At 38.1% G+C, this 16,273-nt stretch overlaps 1 protein-coding gene across 6 annotated transcripts in view; it reads right to left on the minus strand.

Annotated features, from left to right (window-relative positions):
* ICA1L (islet cell autoantigen 1 like) overlaps nt 1-15,320 on the minus strand; it is an 85,328-nt gene extending 70,008 nt beyond the window's left edge. Inside the window, exons 1-2 of one of the 6 annotated variants that reach the window (XM_019838496.2) lie at nt 15,189-15,320; nt 9,492-9,659 (exon numbers count right to left, since the gene is read on the minus strand). In XM_019838496.2, coding sequence (XP_019694055.1) covers nt 9,492-9,517 — 26 coding nt within the window. In that variant the 5' untranslated portion in view covers nt 9,518-9,659; nt 15,189-15,320. Of the gene's footprint in view, nt 1-9,466; nt 9,660-14,159; nt 14,473-14,547; nt 14,810-15,188 lie in introns of those variants that run through there. The other 5 variants (XM_045034298.1, XM_045034300.1, XM_019838500.3 and 2 more) reach the window with 5 other exon arrangements.
* Nucleotides 15,321-16,273: the final 953 nt, after the last annotated feature.

Here is a 16,273-nt window from a genome sequence, read left to right on the forward strand (position 1 = left end):
CACATCCATCTCAGCCTCACTATTTTATCTTTCTATTGTATTGTTGGTCCATGTTTCTCTCTCTTTTATTTTAGAGTGCATGCACACAAGACGGGGAGGGGCAAAGACAGAGAATCCAAAGCAGTCTCTACGTTGTCAGCACAGACCTGACGTGGGGCTCAGTCTCACCAACTGTGAGCTCATGACCTGAGCCGAAATCAAGAGTTAGACACCTAACTGACTGAGTCACCCAGGCATCCCTGGTTTATCTTTATTTCATTAGCTAGCCAAGACACATCTTTTTGGGTTTGCTTCTTAATTTCTTTTATAAATACTATGAGTAGAGAGCAAATGTTACTACGCTGTCTTAACTAGAGATCCCCTTTATTTGCAATAAGAGTAGTTTCTTTTCTTTTTTTTTTTTTTTTACGTGAACAGTAACCACAGAGAACACTTTATTCCTTTTTACACTATACTATTTAAATTTTTTAGCTATCTCCTGGATTTGGAGTATAAATCATAAATTATGACAAATCAGTATTCTCTTTAGAGGTAGCTCTGTACTCACTTTAACATCTCATTACTGTGACATCACTAAAAAGGAAGCAAAACAGACTGACGGTAATATGCAAAATGAAGCAGTGAAATCCCATTGAAAAAAATAATCTGTAAAGACTTTTGACTAAATATAACATAACTGTTTGATGCAATTAAGAAAATACATTAGACAAGTTTGCTGTTTAATATTAATGTAGTACTCCTGATTATCCTGGCTCCTAATCCATAACTTTTCTTACAAACACAATCAGCATTTCCTCAAAGAATCAGTGTGTTAATGATTTCAACTAAGGACATGGAACACTCCAAAATGTCAACAAAGTTTTCTCTGCAGTAGGATAAAGGGTAATAGTTTCCTGTAGTCTCCAAATTTACTACAATTACCAGATATAACTAACTACCTTTTGTATAACTATTATTATTTTCAGAAATGTCTACTTGATTATCTAGCCCAGTTATATCTTTTTGGTTTTGTCTTTTTCATATTTTATTTATTATTATTTTGCAGCACTAGCAAGCCGTTATCCAAAGGTAAGAGTTATTCATTCATTCATTGTTAAATACACATTAAGTAGTTATCCTTTTATATAGACTTTTTTCTTATCTGAAATATAACTCTTCTTATAAACACCATATAAAGGCTATAAACAATTACATACAGAAAATATATTCTATATAGAGTTAAGAGTGAAACGTTTACATTAATTCCATCACTTAACAGTGCTATAAAGGGCTTAGAGTATTATTTACCCTCATTTGTTACAAAATAATTCACTAGATACATTAGCAAGTGCATTAAAAAAGTCTGAGAGTTAAAGTTATGGCAAAGACTAGGTATTAAAATCACATATACATTATTTACAAGGGAGCTCCTATTCCCCTCTTGCCAACAATCTCCCACTTGTTAACAGAAGTAAGATTAGAATTCAGGCATACTAGGTGCCATAATTGAAATATTGAAGAAAAACAGAGATCTTAACAGCATGAGACAAGGAAATGTCATTCCAAAAATAGGCTGAAGAAGAAAAAGGTAGATTGATGATAATTGTAGAGGTCTCTATATTTCGTTAATAGGTAAGGTGGAGCTAAAAAGGTTTTTAAGCAGCAGAAAGACTAAACAGAAAGTTTATGGCAATCTATCCACATTCCAGGCATAATGTAATAAGAATCAGGACCAAGGACCATTACCATAAGAACAAATTTGAAGGAAGACTCTACAGAATTTGGTTAGTAATGACTTAACAGTTTTGCCCCTGAAAAATAAAAAAAATTAGAAGTGCGAACAAAATGCATCTGACATGTGAAATTCTGAATCTGAAATGGTAAGTGGCATCTAAATTTACAGAAATATCTGAAAGCAATTACAACTGTAGTAATCAAGATTGTTTCAAGCTTGGGTCTCTACTCAGACTGCCTCGGTTTGAACCTAATAACTCAATTACTTAGTAGATGTGGGACCCTGTATGAGCTACATTAATCTCTCTGATCTTTATTTTTCTCATCAGTAAAATAGCAATAATAAAGTAAATATATTGTTTTGAGAATTAAATGAGAAAATACATGTAAAGCACTTAGAACAGAAATTGCGGGTATTTAAGAATGAATATTTTATATTTTTTCATTTAATTTTTAGTGCAGCTCAGATTAGAAATGGTAATTTGGGAGTTAATATAAAAAGACAGTTAAGGGGCACCTGGGTCACTTAAGCGTCCGACTTCAGCTCAGGTCATGATTTCGTGGTTTGTGAGTTCTAGCCACACATTAGGCTCTGTGCTGACAGGTCAGAGCCTGGAGTCTGCTTCGGATTCTGTCTCCCTCTCTCTGTGCCCCTCCCCCACCTGCACTCTATGTCTCTCTCAAAAATAAATAAACATTAAAAAATATATTAAAGGGGTCCCTGGGTGGCTCAGTTGGCTGAGTGTCTAACCTCAGCTCAGGTCACGATCTCATGGTTTGTGAGTTCGAGCCCCATGCCAGACTCTGTGCTGACAGCTCAGAGCCTGGAGCCTGCTTCAGATTCTGTGCCTCCTTCTCTCTCTGCCCCTCCCCTGCTGACACTCTGTCTCTCTTTCTCTGTCTCAAAAATAAATAAACATTAAAAAAATATTTAAAAAAGACGTTAAGCAGTGATAACTGATGAGACCTTTAAAAAAGAAAGCAGTACACAAAACAATCAATGTCATTCATCACATCAATGAAAGAAAGGACAAGAACCACATGATTCTCTCAATAGATAAAGAGAAAGCATTTCACAAAATACAGCATCCTTTCTTGATAAAAACTCTTAAGAAAGTAGGGTTAGAAGGATCATACATCAAGATCATAAAAGCCATATATGAAAGACCCAACGCTAATATCATCCTCAGTGGGGAAAAACTGAGAGCTTTCCCCCTAAGGTCAGGAACAAGACAGGGATGTCCACTCTCGCCACTGTTATTCAACATACTATTGGAAGTCTTAGCCTCTGTAATCAGACAACACAAAGAAATAAAAGGCATCCATATCAGCCAGGAGGAGGTCAAACTTTCACTCTTCACAGATGACATGACACTCTATATGGAAAACCCAAAATATTCCATCAAAAACCTGCTAAAACTGATCCATGAATTCAGCAAATATAAATATAAAAGGATATAAAATCAATGCACCGAAATCGGTTGCATTCCTATACACCAACAATGAAGCAACAGAAAGAGAAATCAAGCAGTCGATCCCATTTACAATTGCACCAAAAGCCATAAAATACCTAGGAATAAATCTAATCAAAGAGGTGAAAAATCTATACACTGAAAACCATAGAAAGCTTATGAAAGAAATTGAAGAAGACACAAAAAAATGGAAAAAGATTCCATGCTCCTGGATAGGAAGAACAAGTATTGTTAAAATGTCGATACTACCCAAAGCAATCTACATATTCAATGCAATCCTTATCAAACTAAGACCAGCATTCTTCACAGAGCCAGAACAAATAATCCTAAAATTTGCATGGAACCAGAAAAGACCCTGGATAGCCAAAGCAATCTTGAAAAAGAAAACCAAAGCAGGAGGCATCATAATTCCAGACTTCAAGCTATATTACAAAGCTGTAATCATCAAGACAATATGGTACTGGCACAAGAACAGACACTCAGATCAATGGAACAGAATAGAGAACCCAGAAATGGAGCCACAAACATATGGCCAGCTAATCTCTGACAAAGCAGGAAAGAATATCCAATGGAATAAAGACAGTCTCTTCAGCAAGAGGTGCTGGGAAAACTGGACAGTGACATGCAGAAGAATGAACCTGGACCACTTTCTTATACCATATACAAAAATAAACTCAAAATGGATGAAAGACCTCAAGACATGAAAGACAGGAAGCCATCAAAATCCTCGAGGAGAAAGCAGGCAAAAACTTCTTTGACCCTGGCCGCAGCAACTTCTTACTCAACACATCTCCAGAGGCAAGGGAAACCAAAGCAAAAATGAACTGTTGGGATCTCATCAAAATAAAGGCTTCTGCATGGTGAAGGAAACATTCAGTAAAACTAAAAGGCAACCAACAGAATGGGAGAAGATATTTGCAAACGACATATCAGATAAAGGGTGAGTATCCAAAATCTATAAAGAACTTATCAAACTCAACACCCAAAAAACAAATAATCCAGTGAAGTAATAGGCAAAAGACATGAATAGGCACTTCTCCAAAGAAAACATCCAGATGGCCAACTGACATATGAAAACATGGTCAACATCACCATCATCAGGGAAACACAAATTAAAACCTCAATAAGATACCACCTCACACCTGTCAGAATGGCTAACATTAACAACTCAGGCAACAACAGATGTTGGTGAGGATGCAGAGAGAGAGGATCTTTTTTGCACTGCTGGTGAGAATGCAAACTGGTGCAGTCACTCTGGAAAACAATATGGAGGTTCCTCAAAAAGTTAAAAATAGAACTACCCTATGTCCCAGCAATTGCAATACTAGGTATTTATCCAAGCGATACAGGTATGCTGTTTTGAAGGGGCACAGGCACCCCAATGTTTATGGCAGCACTATCAACAATAGCCAAAGTATGGAAAGAACCAAATGTCCATTGACGGATGAATGGATAAAGAAGATGTGGCATATATATACACAATGGAGTATTACTTGGCAATCAAAAAGAATGAAATCTTGCCATTTGCAACTACGTGGATGGAACTAGAGGGTATTATGCTAAGCGAAATTAGTCAGAGAAAGACAAATATCACATGTCTTTACTCATATGAGGACTTTAAGACACACAACAGATGAACACAAGGGAAGGGAAGCAAAAATAATATAAAACCAGGGAGGGGGACAAAACATAAGAGACTCTTAAACATGGAGAACAAACAGGGTTGCTGGAGGGGTTGTGGGGAGGGATGGGCTGAATGGGTACGGGGCATTAAGGAATCTACTCCTGAAATCATTGTTGCACTATATGCTAACTAACCTGGATGTAAATTTAAAAAATAAATTAAAAAATAAAATAAAATAAAAAAGAAAGGTGAAAGGTGGTAAAATTTGGAGGTTTGAGGAAGGTGAATCAAATTTGGGCCAGGCTCTTGGTACTATGTTATGGATTCACCATGATATGAATAGGTTAATAAGAAATGTGTTCTCTATATAATAGACATTTAAATCACATAATAAAAAGAAATTAAAAAGAACTTCAGAGATTATCTAGTTCAACTTTCTATTTTGACTCAAAAGGGATGGAGACTTCCATAAAATGACAGACCAATAGAAGGCTTATAAAAAAAGCCTTATCATAACTGAGGGTATAAAATAATTACATACAGAAAATATATTCTATAGAGTTACAGTGAAAAATTCCATCACTCAACAGTGCTGTAAAGAGTATTATTTACCCTCAGTTGTTACAAAATAATTCACTAGATACATTAGCAATCAACTGCATGTACTTATTAGACAGTTTTCATTAATAATATGTGACTGATCATGGGGCACCTGGGCGGCTCAGTCAGTTAAGTGTCTGACTTCGGCTCAAGTCATGATCTCACAGTTCATGAGTTCGAGCACCGTGTTGGGCTCTATGCTAACAGCTCAGAGCCTGGAGCCCGCCTCAGATTCTGTGTCTCCCTCTTTCTCTGCCCCTCCCCTGCTCATGCTCTCTCTCTCTCAAAATAAATAAACATTAAAAAAAAATTTTAATAACAAAATAATATGTGACTGATTGCTATGAAATTGGTAATGGTAAACCATTTTTGACCAACAAAATCAGCAGTTTCATATGGTTTAACCTAATAAAAGGAACTCAAGTTACCAACGTGATCTAACTCCTCTCTGAAGAAAGTGCTTTGTGGGCAAATGATCTGCCTACCCAAGAACACATCTCAAGTCAGGGATCTAGGCTGACTAGCAAACTGGCCTGGAGAAAAATTAGTTCTGAGCCACTCTTTGCTACAACAGCAGGGATAAGTAGATCCACCAGACTGAATGCCCCACAAAGCCATAATTACTGAGAATATGACATTTTACACATAAATTTTACAGACCCCTGATCTAGACCATGATTCTCAAAGTATAGTCTGAAAAATAAGTTTCTTAAGCTCTACTGTTTGTAATAAGACAATATCTATTCTTTGCTCATATGTACATACTATATATATATATATACACACACATATATATACATATACATTATATATATCATACATAATGTTTATTTTTATTTTTTATTTTTTTTAAACGTTTATTTATTTTTGAGACAGAGAGAGACAGAGCATGAATGGGGAAGGGGCAGAGAGAGAGGGAGACACAGAATCGGAAGCAGGCTCCAGGCTCTGAGCCATCAGCCCAGAGCCCGACGCGGGGCTCGAACTCACGGACTGTGAGATCGTGACCTGAGCTGAAGTCGGACGCTTAACCGACTGAGCCACCCAGGCGCCCCTATCATACATAATTTTTAAAGACACTACCTGACTAATCTTTCATCAACTGTCCGTTAATTTGGGAATGGTTTTTAGCTCTAGCCAATCAATGAGTAGACTGTTTGTCTCCTTTCATGGATGAAGATAAACTGAAGCCCACTAAGATTATTAGGGACTACTGATATCAAAGAGAAACTATCAAGTCACAGATTGAGAATCTACCCCCGAAACTGCCCTAAAGGTATATTTTATAAAGTACCAGCTTTAATATTGACTAGAATTTCATGAAGGTTATAAACATGAATTCTTTCAGACACATAAATTTAACTCTTGTTTAGTCAAACATGGTTTGGTTACTGAGATACTAGAAGCATTACAGAACTACAGTAGTTGAAATTAACAAATACAATGGACACTGGAACTAGTGCAGTATTAAATTAGCTGAAATTTCCAAATAGTCCTAATAAGGAAGTCAGTTTCACACACGTATTAAACACAGGCTTTGTTCTAGGTGCTACAACTTGGCACTACACTCATAACACCAATAAGACACTAATAAGAGAAAATTAAATTAAATTAAATTAAATTAAATTAAATTAAATTAAATTAAATACAGGGCACCTGGGTGGTCCAGTCAGTTAAGCATCTTACTTTAGCTCAGGTCATGATCTCACGGTTCATTAGTCCAAGCCCCACTTCGTAGGTGAGTCCCACTTCTCTCTCTCTCTCTCTCCCTCTCCCTCCCTCTCTCTCTCTCAGTCCTTGCTCACTTGTACCCTCTCTCTCAAATAAATAAATAAATAAATAAATAAATAAATAAATAAATAAATACAGACTTGTGTTTATCTAAAACAGAAGTATTATGGCAATTACTTACCACCATTAAATCACAGACCCAAAAATCCCATACTAAGCAAGTAGGTTGCACACACAGAGGTTACCACCTTGACCAAATATTCTTATAAAAGGACTAGAGCTTAATCATTATTCTACAAGAATTCAAAATTATATAAAAGGCAAAGTCTTAGAGGAGGCTTAAGATACCTAGATGTTTCTGATAATCTTAGTATTACTACATACTAAAGTAATTATACTTGTAGAGCTCTTGACAATTTTTAAAACATTTTCACATTTTATCACCTTTGATCCTTATGATAACCCTGAGAGCTAGAAATGGTAGATTTTATTATTCTAGTTTCAGAGAGGAGATCACGGAGGCTCTGTGAAATGAAGGGAGCTTTCTCAAGGATACACATACATTAAGAATATCTTGAGGGGCGCCTGGGTGGCTCAACTGGTTAAGCTTCGGCCAGGTCACAATCTCATGGCTCATGAGTTCAAGTCCCATGTCGGACTCTGTGCTGGCAGCTCAGAGCCTGGAGCCTGCTTCAGATTCTGTGTCTGCCTCTCTCTCCCTCTCTCTCTCTGCCCCTCCCCCCCTCATGCTCTGTCTCTCTCTCTCTCTCAAAAAATTAAAAAAAAAATTTTTTTTAAAGAGTATCTTGATACTTAGCACACATCCAGGTCTTTCACTCCACAAGTAGTGTTCTTTTCCATTTTGAAGAAAGAAAAAGTGAGATTAAAGTTGTTTCCTAATCTTACAGTGGATTAACTATTTAGTTCCCAATTTTCAGGTAACCTACTTCCAAAAACCCATAGGTCTCCAAGAATTAGCGAGGCACATAAAAATCGTTGTTTATATGAATTAAAACAAGAGAGACATGTCGTTAACAAAATTGATAAGTTTATATTGCAAACTACATTCAAATTTCTAGTTATAATAAAATTTATTTTTATATAACTAGTGTATAATTTCAGTAGTCAGCATAATTTTAACCTGTAAAGAAGTCATTAAAAAAGATAAATCAGACCTCATTTTTTTTCCAAAAGTGATGCTTTAGGATTATTATCTATTTTTCGACTTTCTGTTTAAGAATTTACTATAATAATATAATTTACTTATACCACTTTAGTCATATCATTTCATAAAGAACATATGAATAGCATTTAAAATAGATCATTGGAGGGCCTGGGTGGCTCAGTCCCAACTTCGGCTCAAGTCATGATTTCAGTTTGTGAGTTCAAGCCTCACACATCGGGCTCTCTGTCAGTGCAGAGCCCGCTTCAGTTCCTCTGTACCCCCCTCTCTCTCTCTGCCCCCCCTAAAATAAATAAACATTAAAAAAATTAAAATAGGTTATTGGAAAATAAGACTTGAAAAATGTCGATGAAATCAGTAAGACCATTCAAACTATAAATAACGTATCAAGGAAAAGGAAGTGAACTACAAAAGAAAATATCATATTTTTTAAAGTAGCTAAAAAATTATATTTCAAATGTTTTTAATAAAGTATCAACACTAAATTCTTATGTTAAAATGGTATTAAAGCTAATCTCCTATGAAACTTAAGAATATTTCCAACTTTACTGCAGATTTCAGGCGAATACCTCTTCCAGTCCTCTGCTATGCCCAAAATTTCCAAGTGCTGAGCCTCTCATACTATGAGGATCAAATGGGATAACATATGCAAAACTGCTTTGAAAAATATAAAGTTGTGGGGGGCCTAGCTGGCTCAGTTGGTAGACCATGTAAGCCCCACATTGGGCATAGCACTTACTTAAAAAAACAGATGAAGTTGTATGCAAGTATAAGACATTCTTTTAATTAACAAATAGCCTGTAAACAAAAATATATATGATGTAAATTTTTAAAACACAAAATTTTTTATTTAACTGACATAATTTTAAATCTCAACACTGAGAATAACCTGGAAGAGGTTTATGCAGATATTAAAATACAGGGTGCACTGATAAAAATGCAGACTGACCACATGCACTTCCCCGCTTTCCCTTCCCTAATCTACTAATGGTAAAAGTATAAAACAAAAAGCAACCAATTAACTCATAAGTATAAGGAGCATAAATATAGTGACAAGAGCAGATGAAAAGACTACATTTTTGGAGAGAAAGTAGTAACCTAAGCAACTAAAAGAGGAATGTTAATGAATAGTGAGTCAATTACCTTGCAGACTATCTGAAAGACTCACCATTTGGAAGTGGAAGGAGGATTCATTGAAGTCTATATACAGTTGGCTAGACCCTGAGGCTGTTTTCTAATCTGTGTCACTCAATGGGAGTTGAAGAAATTGAACCAAGAAGGCGCTGGACTTGGGCTACAGTCCAACACAGCAGTTGGACAACACAGAAGATCTGGCCTGAAAACAAAATAATTAAGTGAAAGTTTACACACAGAACTGTTAAATGTCAAGCTCTTTTCCCATTCTTTGTTCACCAGTAGCAAAGCATTCTCACTCTCTCTCTCTCTTTTTCTCTTTCTCTCTCTCTCTCTCACACACACACACACACACACACACCCCTTTCCATTCTTCAGAAAAGTCTGGAACATTCTTTTCTCTGGAAAGAACTAAAAGCTACAGAGAAAAGCAGGATACCATTTGGACATTCTAAAAGGATGGGTCTTTGCCTAATCACTCTAGAGCAAAATTTACCCGTTGTACATATAAATCTTCTGATTGGCTTTGTTACAGTCTTCCTCTTAAATATAAATGGAAAACCAAATGTCAAGAGATATCTGAGGGAAGTCTCCACCAAGAAAGACCTCTTACTTGGGGCACCTGGGTGGTTCAGTCGGTTAAGTGTCCGACTTCAGCTCAGGTCATAATCTCATGGCTTCTGAGTTTGAGCCCTGCGTCAAGCTCTGTGCTGACAGCTCAGAGCCTGAAGCCTGCTTCAGATTCTGTCTCCCTCTCTCTGCTCCTTCCTGACTCACTCTCTCTCTCTCTCTCTTAAAAATAAACATTAAAAAAAAAAAAACCTCTTACCTAAAGCAAAAAATAGAAAAAAGAAAATATCTGAAGGGAATTAATATAATATAGGGAGGAAACAAAACAAAACAACCCTCCAACTAATATCCTCAAAGAGGAATAATAAAATAAAAAAGGACTCTTGAGGAAAAAACAGGATAGCTGAAATTTTGAAATTTTTTTTTTTAATTTAATAGAAAGGTTGAAAAGTAACTGAAGAACCCAAATCTCTATCCAAAAAGAGATTTATTCCAAAATACATCATTGTGAACTTTCAGGAAACAGGGCGGTGGGGGGGGGGGGGGGGGAGATCCTGGAAGTTTTAAGAGATAGAAAGTAGATTATATAAAAATCATTGAGAGTCAGAAAGAGAGCAGATTTCTCAAAAGTAGCAATGAAATATAAAAGACAAAAATCGAACCCAGAAGAGCTATGAAGGGAAGGCTCAAGATGACAGCTGGACAGAACAAGCATCTCAAATTTAAGCAGAATGATGGACTCTAGAAAGGAGACCTCTAGGAAATGTAAGTGGTATGTTTCAGCATACTACTCATAGTCATATAGCAGAAATGTTAGAGCAATTGGTATTCAGAAAATTAAGTAAATTAAAAAATAAAGCCATTATTGGGGCACCTGGGTGGCTCAGTCAGTTAAGCATAGGACTTTGGCTCAGGTCATGATCTTACGGTTCAGGAGTTCCTGCCCCACATGGGGCTCTGTGCTGACAAATCAGAGCGCGGAGCCTGCTTTGGATTCTGTGTCTCCCTCTTTCTGCCCCTCCCCCGCTTGCACTGTCTGTCTGTCTGTCTCTCTCTCAAAAATGAGATCAGGAACATGACAGGGATGTCTGCTCTCGGGGCGCCTGGGTGTCGCAGTCGGTTAAGCGTCCGACTTCAGCCAGGTCACGATCTCGCGGTCCGTGAGTTCGAGCCCCGCGTCGGGCTCTGGGCTGATGGCTCAGAGCCTGGAGCCTGTCTCCGATTCTGTGTCTCCCTCTTTCTCTGCCCCTCCCCCGTTCATGCTCAGTCTCTCTCTGTCCCAAAAATAAATAAACGTTAAAAAAAAAAAAATAACCTAGGGGCACCTGGGTGGCTCAGTCAGTTGGGCGACCGACTCATGATTTCAGCTAGGTCATCATTTCATGGTTCGTGAGTTTGAGCCCTGTGTCAGTCTCCACGCTGACAGTGTGAAGCCTCCTTGGGATTCTCTGTCTCCCTCTCTCTCTGCCCCTCCCCTGCTTGCTTGTGCATGCTCTCTCAAAATAAACAAATAAACATTTTAAAAAATAATAAAATCGGGGCACCTGGGTGGCTCAGTCGGTTAAGCACTGGACTTTAGCTCAGGTCATGATCTCACGGCTCATGGGTTCGAGCCCTGGGTCAGGCTCTGTGCTGACAGCTCAGAGTCTGGAGCCTCCTTCAGATTCTGTCTCTCTCTCTCTCTCTGCCCCTCCCCCATTCACACTCTGTTTCTCAAAAATAAACCTTAAAAAAAATTAATAAATAATAAAATAAAATTCACTAGGAAAATGACTGTAAGAATACCAGAAAAAATCTAATTAAGAGTAATAAAAAGATTTTAAGCAATATCAATTCAATCAGTATTATACTGGTCTTCCATTTCCACTTCAGAAAGTTGCAAGAGAAAATTAATTCCATCCTAACACTGAGAATAAGTTAGATAATCTACGAAATTTAGTGTTTTCTGAAACTACATCAGAGGCCTGAGGATGCAGGAAAGCTCATGATCTGAAAATCCAGAAAATGCTTAGCCCTAGGACTGAAGAGATTCCTGACTGCTCTCATCTTGGGAGAAAAGAGGAAGAAGAGGAGGCTACTTCACAAAATAAAGGAGGGCAAAAAACAAGCAAACTGTATCTTTAAGTCCTGGAAAAAAAAAAAAGCTGGCCAAGAATTCTATATCTAATAAAAATATCCTTCAAAAATGAAAGCAAAGTAAAACTTCAGACAGATACAGTTGAAAGGCCACAGTGACCTGTGTTACAAAAAAAAAAATCTAAATATTCTTTAGGGTAAAGAAAAATAACATAGAAACTCAGCTCTACAGGAAGCAAGAGAGAAAAAAGGGTAAATATATTGATAAATACAAAGGAATTTTTAAACATTACATATATACATGCATCTTTAAATTTCACTAAAAGATTGATTCATTACATTTTTAAAAATATAGGACACATGTAGAAGTAAAGTATGTAAGGGCACATAAGGTGAGATGGTCATTACAAGTATAAATGATAATATTCTTACACTGCTCATAAAATACTAAAATAGATTTGAAAATAAGCTATGATAAATTTAAGATACATATGAAATCTCTAGTACCACCAATAAAAAAATAACATGAAGAGACAAAACTAAAAAGACAGGACAAGAAATATTTTTCTAAAAGCTCAGTTCATCCAAAAAGGAGGCAGGGAAGAAGACTAAAGAATAAATGAAAAAATGGAAAAAGAATACCAATATACTTAACCCAAACACAGAAAAAAGTTATAAAAATAAAAAATGAACTATATACCACTATTAAAACACAGAGGTTGTTGTGAGACTGGATAAACAACTACAAACCAACTGCATGCAGTTTATAACAAACACATTTTAAACATAAATACACAGATGTGTTAAAAGGAAAAAGCAAGAGGCAAACATTAAGCTTGTATTAATGTCATACAGGACAGGCTTCCATGTAAAAAGTATTTTCGGGAATAGAATGGACATTTAATAATGATAAAGTGGTCAATCTATCAAAAGGACACAGCTGTCTTAAATGTGTATGTGACTGATAACACTACCAAATATTTTTAAAAAACTGACAGAACTGAAGGGGAAAATAGATAAATCTACAATCATAGTTAATCATAACTAAAACTTAACACTTCTCCCAGAGTAACTGATGGAATAAAGAGACATTAAAATGTGAAGATAAAAGGCCCAAGCAACACTCTCAACCAGCTTGACCTAAATGACATTTAGACTATTCCATCCACCACCAGTAGAATACACATTTTCCCCCAAGGGTAACTGAACACTCACCAAGACAGACCATAGGTTAGGCAAGGAAAAAATTCTCAATAAACTTAAAGGTATTGAAATAATACATGTTTTCTGAGCACAACATTGTTAATTTAGAAATCAATAGCAATGAACTACCTAAAAAAATTCCAAAATATTTGGAAATAAAATAGCACACCTAAATAAATAAGGGATCATAGAACTTAAACTTTTAAATATTTTTAACTAAATGATAATGAAAATATCCCATGTTTGTGGGATGTAGCTAAAGCATGCTTAGAGGAAAACTTATAGCTCTAAATGCTTACATAAAAGGGAAAAAATATATTATTTATGCTTCCACCTTAATAAATTAGAAAAAGATGAACAAATTAAACCCAAAGTAAAAGAAAAAAATGAAAATAGGAATGAAATATGTGAAATAGAAAACAGGCAAATCAATAAAATCAACAAAGCCAAAAATGTAAAATATAGGACATACGACACGATAAAATCATGAAGTCTGACAGTGAAGTATTTGGTACCAGTTCAGTCACTGGTACAAATTTTGTTTTATTAATTGCTTTATAATAAGTATGTATAAAAAAAATGTGGCTTCCTAGTTTTCCCAACCAGTCTCATGTTTGCAGCTTTCACACTTGATCTCTGAGCACCCATTTAATTCCAAAATTATGATGATTTGTCTAGCAATTATAAATTACTGATAATTAGAACAACGTCTTGCACATTGCTGTTTCAATGGCTAGATACACAATCATTCTGAGCTATTAAATACAGACATTTCAAAGAATACTGGTAATGATGGGCACAGATAAATATAAAACGATTAAAATTTTTCATCATATAAAAAATGTATACATACCATCAGATGTTTATTTGGTCAATAAATGCGTAATTAACTCCTATTAAAAGATGAGGCACCTGTGGCTACTTCATAAATACTGATGTTAAGATGATGTAAGTAATATCGCCTTACAGTACGTTGTCTAAGTCTAAACTAAATAAATCAATACATAAATGCTTAAAATCCAAAACCATGGACAAACGTGATCTTCCCAATAAGCTATTTCCCAGTGACCCATAGCTTATAACAGCTTTCACGCTCTGCGCATTAACATCATCTATTACATGAAAAATAATCCCACCCCCTCTACCGGCAAACCCACAGACAGCACCGCGGGTTGGTTGCCAGATCGGATTTTTTTCCCCCTCTCCCATCTTTCTCAGGCATCAGGTATCTGACCACTGACATCATTTGGGCACCCGACCAGGTGATCCGCGTTTCCAAGAGCCGGATCGGTGCACGGGGCTGGGTTCACGGCCTCAGGCCGCAGTATTTGTGCGCGGAATCCCTCGGGAGCTCTAGCATTCCGCGGTTCGCCTTACGCCGCACATTTACTTATGTTTTGTTTTTACCAAACGCTTGCCACTTCGTTTCTAAAGAAGGCGTTTCCATCACAAAATAATGGCATAAAAATAAACACAACAGAAAAAAGAGGTCAGCAGGAAAGCACCTAAATGCTGTGAACACCTGCCTCTAATGGAAGCGATCTCCACCTTCCAGAGAAATCACCCAAATTAGCCTCAGGCTGGTGCGCACGTTCGCTACCGGGGCGGCGTGAAGGAAAGCTCCTTTCGTCCGGAGAGGACCCAGCCTCGCCAGAAACCACTCCTTGCGGGTTCTGCCCGGAGGAGCGCGGACCAGGACTTCGTCCCAGGGGGAGGCCGCAGGGGCCGGCGAGGCCTCGAGAGACAGCGTGCGCGCGTGGCAGGCGCCTCCCGCCGCGCTTCCACCTCAGGGCGTCGCCACGGAAACGAGGGTTTGGCCTCCGGCCCGCCAGGCCCGGAGAGGGCGCGGCCTGACCGCCACTGGGAGGCCGCAGACTCTCACCGCGACGCTGGAACCGCGACGCGCCGGTCCTCCGCCACCTCGGGTCGCGCTTAACTGCGCGGAGGTCCGTCACAGCACCCGTTCCCGGCGCCGCCACCCGCGGGCCCCGCGACGCCACCGGGCCACTCCCGCAGCCCGTGCCCCTCCGCACCCGTGCGTGGAGGTGTCGGGCTCCGGCTGCGGGAGGCGGGAGATTTAAACCGGGCGGCCTGGCGCGCGCGGAAGCCGCGCTGCCTTCGGCATCTCCGTCCGGCGTCCGCGTTCTCGCCCTCTCCGGCTCTTCCCGAACCCCACCGAAGCCCGGCTCTCGGTCCGTTTTTTGATGAACTCCTAGACCCTTTCTGTTCCTTCGCTACCAAATTCGTTTACTAACAAATACCAAACCGGTCAGAATATCGGAATTAAGGAACTGTTTGTGAGACCTCTGAGGCATTCCCTGTTTCCTTTCCTAAGCCCGGGTCCCTCCCTGCCTCCGGGGCGGCACCGCACCTGCCAGGCCCTCCGAGAGACCATCTCTACCGGGCTATATGCTTCTGAGCCTCAGTCATTCCTGAATCGGGGCGCTTCTCAGTACCAGTGCCCGCACGCGGTAACTGTTCATGTGTTATATTTTAACTCTTAAAGGTTTAAAGATGCTTAAGTTAGCAACTGTTAATAACTGACCTCAAATGCACATACACATAACCTAAATTTGTTGTCATAAATGAGTCTTCAAAAGTAAAAGGCAAAATTTAAGCCTAAAAATTGAAGAAAAAAATTGGAAACAAGGCAAAAGTAAATTGTTACTGGTGTAAGACAATATAAATTCAAAGTGCTTTCTTTTTAAAGGTGATTCAAAAAATCCTATCAACTTTTCTAAAGCTCCACAAAGTATGAACTACAACTGTGACATAGGCTAGCGAGGAAAAAAGCTTACACTCCAGGTGATAACTAAAGTCTGTAAGATCACGAAAGATGGAGTGAGATTCTATAATATTACAAAATACCTAAAAAACCAGAAAGTGGTTTTAGAATAGGAAAAAGAATAGGCTATTTATACTAGAGTTAATTTGGATCGAAAAAAATTGAGATATCTTCAGACTAGG

Source organism: Felis catus, chromosome C1 (genome assembly GCF_018350175.1).
Source record: "Felis catus isolate Fca126 chromosome C1, F.catus_Fca126_mat1.0, whole genome shotgun sequence".
Classification (NCBI taxonomy): Eukaryota; Metazoa; Chordata; class Mammalia; order Carnivora; family Felidae; genus Felis; species Felis catus.